This window comes from Mesocricetus auratus, unplaced genomic scaffold (genome assembly GCF_017639785.1).
Source record: "Mesocricetus auratus isolate SY011 unplaced genomic scaffold, BCM_Maur_2.0 Super-Scaffold_4256, whole genome shotgun sequence".
NCBI lineage: Eukaryota > Metazoa > Chordata > Mammalia > Rodentia > Cricetidae > Mesocricetus > Mesocricetus auratus.
The window spans coordinates 96,056,478-96,066,733 of NW_024429182.1; the positions used below are offsets into that span (position 1 = coordinate 96,056,478).

Genomic DNA, 10,256 nt, shown 5'->3' on the forward strand with positions numbered 1-10,256 from the left:
TAGCTTCAAACTCCTTATATAGCCAAAGGTGACCTTGAATTTCTGATCCTCTTGTCTGTAATCACTGAGCTGCAGGATTACAGATATGAGCCACCATGCCCAGTTTATGCAGTGCTGGACACTGAAACCCAGAGCCTCATGCATGCTAGGCAAGCACTCTAACCACTGAGCCGATTCCCAACACAGCTTTGTAATGAGTGGCTATATGTACTATTCAGACTCCTTGGTCAATATAACTACAGCAAAGCTATAGCAGACAAAGGTTCTGAGGACCAGATCAGTGAGTGGTATTTGCTCACTTTGGAGCACACCAATGAGTAATGGTTTTAGTTAAAAACAGCATGGGTCCAAATTCCCAGTTATTACTCTGAGACTGTCCTTTTGAGCTATTCGGTCTAGAAGGCAAATTCTCAGCTACAAATGCTTCTTGAAGATGGCAAAAATGAGGATAAATAAAAGATTAAAGAGAACCAGGTGTCAGTGGTGGCACAGGTCTTTAATCGCTGCAGTCTGGAGACAGAGGTAAGCAGATCTCTGTGAGTTTGAAGCCAGCCTGATCTACAGAGTTCCAGGACAGCCAGAGCTACACAGAGAAACCCTGTCTCAAAAAACAAAACAAAAAGATTAAAGAAGGATCTGAACTTAGATAAAATGTAGTATCCTGAGTAAACAGTACTACCTCCAAAGGATGAGGAAAGGCCCAAAATATGAGATATTTGAAAAATATCCCTGTTTTTCCAACAAACTTCAACAGTGGGTAGGCTCAACACAAAACCAAAGGACAATCACTCCTATCTTCCTTCACAAAGATCCCAGGGAAGAAAATATATATACAAAGTACTAGCCAGGCAGTGGTGGCTTGTGCCTTTAATTCCAGCACTCAGGAGGCAGAGGCAGGCGGATCTCTGTGAGTTTGAGGTCAGCCTGGTCTACAAAGTGAGTTCCAGGACAGGCTCCAAAGCTACATAGAAAAAGCCTGTTCAAAACAAAACAAAACAAAAAAGTACTATGTTTATATCAGAAAGTCATACAAAGTGTCCTTAACTTAATAAAGAAAACTCTATATTGTTACTAGTTTATTTCTTTGTGCAGATGAACATTTTATATTTTGTTATTTTAGTATTTCACCACTTTTTTATAAACAGTAAAACAAAAACAAAGCCATAGTAAGCTAAGTTTGATATCTTTTTTTCCTCCCCAAAAGCCTGACACTCAGAGCTGCTGGGTTTTCTGAGAATCATTTCCCACAGATAGCCATGAACCACAATGTGCTCATGAAGCCGCTCTGCAATGTGACTCAAAGGCTACCCATCAGGAAACCAAAGAACCCACAAGGACTTAGAGCCCAAGTTCTGTGAAGACCTAGAAAACCATTCCCTTCATCAAGGCCTCAAACCTTCTACACAAACAGCAGAAATTTGTTAGGGAATTTTGTTATCTGTTCTGGGGTTTTAGAGACAAGGGTAACAGTCTGTAGCCTAGGCTGGCCTTGAACTCATGGCAATCATCTTGCCGCAGCCTCCAAAGTTGTGGGATTACAGACATGATCCACCATGTCTGGTAAGGAACAAAAACTTCTATTGTGCTTTGTTTTGTTTGGGTTTGGTTTGAGTTTGAATTTGGAGACAGTCTCATGTAGCCCAAAGTTGACCCTCAATTCTCTACCTAACTTAGAATGGTTATTAAACTTCTGATCCTACTGATCTGCTTTACTTTATTTTGTTTTTGACACAGGGTCTTACTACATAGCCATGGCTGGCAGAGAACTCATTTTGAAAACAAGTTTTTTAAGATTTATTTTTAATTCTGTGTGTGTGTGTGTGTAGAGATGAATATGGGACATGAGTGTGAGTTAGCCAGAAGCAGTGGCTGTAATTATAGGTAGTTGTGAGCAACCTGATGTGAGTGCTGGGAAGTAAACTCTAGTCCTCTAAAAATGCAGCACATACTATTTCTCTAGCCCTTGGCATCAAACTTTTTTTTGTTTCTGTTTTTTTGTTTTTTGAGACAGGGTTTCTCTGTGTATCTTTGGAGCCTGTCCTGAAACTTGCTCTGTAGACCAGACTGGCTTTGAACTCACAGAGATCCACCTGCCTCTGCCTTCTGAGTGCTGGGATTAAAGGTGCCCACCATCACTGCCCAGATGCTTGGCCCCAAACTTAGTGGGGGATGTCCTTCTGTATGCTGCGAATATATTTTTCTTTTATTGGTTGATGAATAAAGCTGTTTCGGCCAATGGACAGGCAGGATATAGCCAGGCAGGAAGTATAGGCATGGCTACCAGACTAGGAGGATTCTGGGGAGAGGACACAGAGAGGAGACACCAGAAAAATGCCATGTAACCACTGAAGGAGTAACAGGTCTGGGCATTCTCCAGTAAGCCAAGACCACATGCAAATACTTAGATTAATACAAATAGGTTAATAATTAAGAGACAGCTAGACAATAAGAAGCCTGAGCCATCAGCCAAACAGTTTCTAATTAATATAAGCCTCAGTGTGTTTATTTGGGACTGAAGGCTGCAGGACCAGGTGGGACACGAAATTCATCTACACAAACTTTTGATGATCATCCTGCCTCTATCTCCAAAATGCCAGGTATAGGCATGAATCATCATACCCAACCTACATCATCATTTTCAATATTATCTTATTGCAAATTAGTATTTCTTTCAAATATATGGTTACATGCAATATATATGCAATCAACTACAATACTAACAGTACCTATGGTTTTTGTCACCAACGGAAATCATAGTCTCACATATTACATTATTATAGATATCTTAAAATAGTATTTACATTCATCATTACTTTAAATTTATAGTAATATTGAGGACCAGCAATAGGTCCCACATGACTGAATTTTTCCTATCTTCAGTTGCTCACATGAAGCAGTTAGCCAGCAATAAAGCACCTGTCTAGTTAGCCAACCACCTAACAGTGGCATCCCATATGTTCACACTGGTCACCCAGATTTCCACAATACCATCTTTCCTTCAGCTCGCTCCTTAGCCTACTGTAGTCTATACATATCTTCCTTCCTTTGCCTACACAGTCTATACTGCGCATTATATTGTACTATTACCTAAATAAATCCAGGCATGGTGGCATGAACACACCTGTAAGCCAAACACTTGGGAGATAGAGACTGGAAAACCAGCTCAAAGTTATTCTCAGTGACACAGTAAGCTCAAGGCCAGCCTGGGCTACATGAGACTCTACCTCAAAAAAAAAAAAAAGGAAAAAAAAAGAAAAAGAAAAATTAGGCTCAGGCTCATTGAGTAGTTCCTTCTATGGTACAAGCAAGCAGTAAACAGTCATTAATCTGACTTACACACTGAATAACCAAGTCTGGATCTTCAGCTCAAATGTCCTAGTCTAGTTTCTCAACTAATAACCTACTATGAAACATAGAGTTAATGCCTTTCTAAGTATCAGTTTCATCATATATAAAAACAAGTAGGTTGAACTTGTTTCCATCTCTTAACTTTGAAATTAAGCAGCCACTTTTTATCTCCACAAGATCTGAGAAAAACTATGAGGGAAACTGTAAAGCCTCCCCCAGCTCTCCCAGACAAGGTTAGTCACTTCGTCCCCTGGACTTCCCACAGCTTTCTGTATGAATGTATGTATTATGTATGTATGTATGTGTATACGTATATACTTTCTCTCTCTCTCTCTCTCTCTCTCTCTCTTTTTATACTGTGACTTTTACAAGATAACTTTCTAGCTAAGTTAGTGCTAAGGAAAAGAATTCTGAATTCAAATGCTGGTTCTCTTTACTGTCTGTGTAACACTGGGAAATTTATTAACCTCTCTCATTTAATTTCCTGCCCTATAAAACAAGGATAACATCTATCACAGAAGCTGGTTGCAATAATTAAATGAAATAAAAGTTTATAATGAGCCAGGAATGGCAAATGAGTTCAATCCTAGCACGTGGGGGGGTTCAGGCAGGTGAATCTCTTTAAGTTCAAGGCCAGCCAGAGCTGCATAGTGATTGCTATCATTATTGCGGATATTACTCTGTATCACTCTGTCCTGCTAGACACTAGCTTCCAGCTTTAACTGTGTCTCTTGTCCCTTCTCATTTCCCTAAGCACACTATTTACATTTTCCTCCATTACACTTTTCACAAGACAGTGTTTATTTGTGTGCTTATTAACTGTCTCCCCAACAAGAATGAAACTTACATGGAAGAAGACAACTCTTTCATTCATCCTTAAATCCCCACAAAAGGTATACACAGTAACTGACCCAGAGCAGTCATTCAAACACTTGTTGAATAAATACCATATGAGCTGGCACTGTTCAATGTTTACTGAATCAATTAACCTAGCTAAAGGTGATTGCCAGAGCTGAGACCTGGAAGTAAATACATCCTGGCTGCCCCAGAATAGCGGTGTCCCTCTTGCCAGGCCAGGGTATTAGCTTCAACCAAGCTCCACCCACCTGCTCTTGGCTCCATCCTAGTTCAGGAGCCACCCTCAGCTAAAATTAGCATAGCTACCAAGATGGTCAGGCCATTTATAGCCTTGGAGGCAGCAGCAACTAATTGGGTGGGCTGGCTGGGCTCTGACCTGCCACTCCAAAGAGGTTGATTGAAAAGAGAGCCTGCACTCTGCATAGGAGCCTATCCTCCAGGACCTTATTCCAGCTAAACCAGTTTCTGATTAGAGACTCTCAAAACTACCTGCCATGGCAGCCACAAATCCAGACTCAACCTGAGGTCTCTCACACAACACAACAATCTATTGAACATTTGAGTTTCTGAAACCCTAGAGTCTAGAGGTTCCTGGTATTCATTTTGAGCCCGCTTCAAAAATGTAGGCCCTACAAACACCTTTAATCCCAGCACTCGGGAGGCAGAGGCAGGTGGATCTCTGTGAGTTCGAAGCCAGCCTGGTCTACAAGAGTGAGTTCCAGGACAGCCTCCAAAACAATACAGAGAAACCCTGTCTCGAAAAAAAAAAAAAAAAAAAAAAAAAAAGTAGGCCCTAGAATAACACAGTAATAGACAGATTTTTCCTGAGAAAATAATTTAATACAACTAGGTGTTCCGGTACTTTAAAAAGCAAAAAGTGGTAGGGATGTTCTCTCCACTGCCCAATGAGAGCACTACAAGCTCAGTATTCAGAGGTTTTGTTGATCTGATTGGTGGGTGGATTGGTTTTGGTGTTGTATGAAGATAGTTGATAGAGTGCTTGTACAAAACTCTACCAATAACCTTAGCCCCCATGGCCAGAGTTTTATTTGTTGGGTTTTGGATTTTTTTATTTTTAGATTTGTTTATTTTTATTTTATGTGTGTGTTTTGCCTGCATTATTTATGTGCACCAACTGTATGCTGGGTGCCCTCAAGGGTCATAAGAGGATAGCAGAGACCCAGAACAGGAATTAAAGGATGGTTGTGATCAACCATGTGAGCGCTGAAAACAGAACCAGGTTCTCTGCAGGAGCAGCAAGTATTCTCAACAGCTGGGTCATCTCTTCAGCCCGTGGTCAGGGTTTTATGTTTTGGGGGTTTTGTTTTGTTTTGGCTTATTTTAGTTTTGGTTTTTTGAGACAGGGTTTCTCTGTGTAACAGCTCTAGCTGTCCTGGAACTCACTCTGTAGACCAGGCTGGCCTCGAACTCACGGAGATCTGCCTGTCTCTGCCTCCCAAGTGCTGGGATTAAGGCCCACCACCACTGCCCGGCTGGGTTTTAATAGTGTTTTGTATAGATGGGAAAGTCATTAAGTATTTCTTTTTTGTTAAGTGGTGCCAGAAGTGGAACCCAGGACCTTTCATACACTAGCCACACACTCTACCACTCAGCTACACCGCTAATGCACCATAAACTTTTTTTTTTTTTGAGGCAGTCTTCTCTATATATTCCTATCAGCCTGGAGCTCACTGTGTAAACCAGCCTGGCCTAGTTTACAGAAATTTACCTGCCTCTACCTCTGCTGCCTAAGTGCTGGAACTAAAGGCATATGTCACCATACCTGGCCCCTATAAACAAATCCTTAGATTCAAATTTTATGACTAAAAGGAAATGGGTTGCATATACATCCAAAGAGGGTAGAGTTGAATTCTTTCATCAACACTCTCCAGAAGAGAGAAAAAAAGAGCCCCCTTTTCTGGGATATAGAGTCACCAGGGCCTGCCTAATTGCCAGAAGGAGAGCAACATTCTCTAGGCCCCACCCAGCACTCTTTTGACAGGAGAGGACATGAAAAGACGGAAGATGTCCAGGCCTTATGCATCAGAACACCTGCTTCAAATACCAAGCAAAGAACCTAGTGTCTGTCTGTCTCTCTGTCTTAATTTTTTTTGGGTGTGTGTGTGTGTGTCTGTGTGTGTGTGTCTGTGTGTGTATCTGTGTCTGTGTATCTGTGTGTGTCTGTGTGTGTGTCTATATATCTATGTGTGTGTCTGTATGTCTGTGTGTGTGTCTGTGTGGTCGTGTGTGTGTGTGTGTGTGTGTGTGTGTGTGTGTGTGTGTGTACGCGCGTGATGCACATTTGTGGGCCCATGTGCCATGATGTACATATGGAAGCCAGAAAACAATTTTTGGGGAGTCAGTTCTTTCCTTGCACCTTTCCCTGGGTCCCAGGGATTGAGCTTAGGTCACCATATATGCACAGCCAGAGCCTTCACTTGCTGAGCTTTCTTGATAGCCCAAGGCATTTATTCACATGTTAAAATAAAGATTATTACGCTTCCCTGTATTTTAATAGGGCTATTGTGAATGTAACTGTAAAATACAAGCTGTACACAGCACATAAATTTACCAGTTATGTTGAATCTGGCTGAGAAAAGTGGTAGCTAGCCAGGTATGGTGTTTTGTGCCCTGTAGTCCAGCACTGAAATTGTGGAGGCAGGAATATCAAGAGTTCAAGACTGGCTTCAGCTACATTTTTAAGTTGAAGGCCAACCTAGGCTACTGAAGACTCTATCTCAAAAAAAGAGGGAGAGGGAAGGAGGTGATAGCTTTAACAAGTAAAAGGCCTGTGTTCTGTGGACACAGATGGGTTGGAAAGGCTTTAAGAGTGCCTGGCTAAACTGGGCAGTGGTGGCACACACACCTTTAATCCCAGCACTTGGGAAGCAGAGGCAGGTGAATCTCTGTGAGTTCCAGGCCAGCCTGGTCTACAGAGCTTGTTCCAGGACAGCCAGGACTGTTACACAGAGAAACCCTATCTGAAAAGAAAAGACCCTGGCTATATAGACAGTTTCTCCCCAAACCCTTTTGCAGAGCCCAGGCTAATGAGCTACTTCTTTGAAAAAAATAAGTCCCTGCCTGAGCCAAAGTTCCACAATCACCCAAGTAGACAAGCTAACAAAACAATACTGGTAGGACACCCACATTCCTACAAAAACCTTAGGCATCCCCAACATCCAGAGGCTCTGAGACCTTCCTCCCTGGAAAATAATTACTACAACAATGAAAGCCAATTCCTAAATTAAGAGGAAATAAAGATGAAAAGAGAGGCCTTTATAAAATAATCTGAATAGCCAGTCCTCTAAAAATTGATGTATGAGGAATGTCTCCATAAACTCAAGTCATGAGATATTCCTGAGGAATGCTAGAATCTCTACCTTAAGCAGCACACACACACACACACACACACACACACACACACACACACACACACACACAATCTAAAGTCAGCATTCTAAAGGTTAGCTAATGCCTGAAACTCGAGGCTGCATCCTTCTAGTTTAAAACTAAAGTACAGAACACCCCTCAAAAAGATTCATTTTATGCCATACTTGCATATTCTGAAGTGAAAACAAAAGAATAAATTATCAGTTAGAAACAAGGATGTCTGTCACTGGGAGAGCAGAAATGCTACTCATGGTTACTTCACAGTTCACCCAATCTTTCCCTTCATAGCCCAGTGAAGAACAACATTTAAACTAAGTTTCAGAGGTCTGGGAAACTTCCTATGGAGAGAAAGGACTTGTTTGCAGGAATGATCTATCCTAAAAGCAACAGTCCAAATTCTATGCTTATGGGAAAGTCCTGGCCTCATGAAAACATGCCCTTGAAGCACCTAAAATTATACCCAACTAAGTCAAGAAAGCTGGGGGAAAAAAAAACTATCACTAATGCAATCCATGAAACTCTTCAACCACCATGATTTATACTTTTCCTACTTGTATCAGCGGATACCCACTGAGACATCCCCTCATTGCCTATCTTCAAACACCCCAGCTATTCCTCTACCCCCTAGCCTTCAAGTCACAGTTTTTAGGTAAATCATAGTAACAAGGTGTGAGAAATAGGAGAAGAGAACTGACGGACTTCTAAGCTATATGTAAAAATAATTCCTTTTTGCTGCAAGCTACTGTTGCCGAATAAGGTTCCACGAGTATGCAAGGAAAATAAGGACAGTTCAAAAATAATAACATGGAATCCTTATTTTCATCATCCAGAAGAAACAGATTAAGTCAACAAGTGGTCCCAGGATTTTTTTATTATGGAGAAGTCAAGAAAGAGCCAATTAACTCCCTAGTGGTAAACAGGATTCCAGCTAAGGACTTGTTTTGATATTCCACATTGGCAAAACCAAAAGACAGATTACCTAAGGGAAGGGCGGGACTAGGAATCTCAAAGTGGTTAGAACGGAAGGCACAACTGAACACCTGGCTACAGTCAAACAGCCAACCAGCTCTGATCCTCTTGGGCCCTTCCCAAGTGGCCACCCCACAACCCCCTCAAGTGATAAAACTAGCTAAAAGCAATTTTAACACCTGGGAAGGCCACTCTTCCAGACAAGAAGTCCTGAACGAAGACTTAACCTTGCTGATCTGAAAAGTCAAAGTGCCCCAAAGGTTTCCTCACTCCCACCAAAACATCCCGAGGAAAGTTGTCCAGGGGAATTGGTAACACTGGGCATGGCTGCTACACAGAAAGAACTTCTTGAACTACTGAGAGTACACAATGCTATGTGTGTATCCTCCACTAACCTCACATGTGCGGAAATTCCATTTGCCAACTTCGGGACACCCAGTTTTGAGGCCTTACCTGCTTCAGTGGACTCCTCTGAAGTCGTCCCAGAGCCAGCTCCTGTATTCTTTTCGCTGTGACTATGGCTGAGGCTCTGGCCCTGATGCAGGAGGAGCCCCCAAAGAAGCCACAGGGCAAGACGGGCGCACACATCCATGACTGTGGGTCTCAGTCAACATGCGCTTGATGTAGACACCTTTGGATGGCAGAAGCAAATCCCAGAGTCAGGGAATGCAGCCGATGATTCCCAGGCAAGATACCCTCGTGGCCCCGCAGCTGTCCAGCCACCTGCGGGCTTGCCTCCTCCGACAACCGAAGGTCAAGTGCTCCAAGTTTGGGAGCAGAAGGATCGGACCCCTCCGTTCCAACGGTGGGTCCGTCGGGGCTTCGGCGGCCTGAGCTCTAGCTGCTTCCGGAGAGTTTGGGCAGGGTGGCTGTGGGGCCGCTGTCAGCTCCGCAGCCTGCTGCACCCCTGCGGGAGGAGGCGGGCAGGATCTCCCGCCCGCACTGAGGTGGGGGAGGGAAAGAAGGGAGGAGAGAAGGGGGGCACCTGACCTCGCCCCGCGGACCAGCGGTGAGCGGCAGCAGCTAGGACTTCAGCGTGCGACCTGCAGGCCCCAGCGGACACCGAAGTCTCCGGGATCCTAAGACTCCTAGGCCGAGGTCAGCACCCACACCCGGTCGTGTACCTCTGCGGCTCCTGGTGCCCCGGTGCAGCAGGCGGACGCGCACGGGCCAGGCCCGGGACAGCGGCTCCCGGGAGGGCGGGAGGGCGGCGCGGGGCGGGCCCGAGGTGGGCGGAGGCGTGCTCTACCGCCGGCCCGCCCCGCGCCGCCCGGCCCCCAGCGAAGCCCGGGCCCTCCCCAGAGCCGCCTTATCCCGGAATAACCTGTTGGAGATGTCAGGCCGGAGCCCACCGCAATCGGCGGGGTGTCCCGGGGACCCGGCCTGCGCTGGCTGTCGTCAGGTCCGCGGCCCCGCGCCAAGGATGGGACCTCGGCCTCTGCCGTGCGCACCCCAGCCTCCCGCTCTAACGCCCGCCCGCGGGCGAGCCCCTGGCACGCAGTTGCTCAGGTAACTCAGGCCTGCGACGGAGGTGACAGCGACTGCCCTGCCCGGATCTCTGGGCCGCGGCGCTGCTCCCCTGGCTCCACTGTAAAGTCAGGTTGAACAGAAACTGCGGCACTACGATAACCGACCGGGAGCCGCCTGAGGTGACTACATCCCCGCTAGGTTTGGCCCGGGGGCGCGCTCCC

At 44.9% G+C, this 10,256-nt stretch overlaps 1 protein-coding gene across 5 annotated transcripts in view; it reads right to left on the reverse strand.

The window, feature by feature from the left end:
* Positions 1-9,776, reverse strand: part of Stim1 (stromal interaction molecule 1) — a 157,930-nt gene extending 148,154 nt beyond the window's left edge. For 2 of the 5 annotated variants that reach the window (XM_005074062.4, XM_013116345.3), the window contains exon 1: positions 9,019-9,776. In XM_005074062.4, coding sequence (XP_005074119.1) covers positions 9,019-9,157 — 139 coding nt within the window. In that variant the 5' untranslated portion in view covers positions 9,158-9,776. The remainder of the gene's footprint in view (positions 1-9,018) is intronic. The other 3 variants (XM_013116343.3, XM_013116342.3, XM_005074061.4) reach the window with 3 other exon arrangements.
* Between the last annotated feature and the right edge of the window lie 480 nt (positions 9,777-10,256).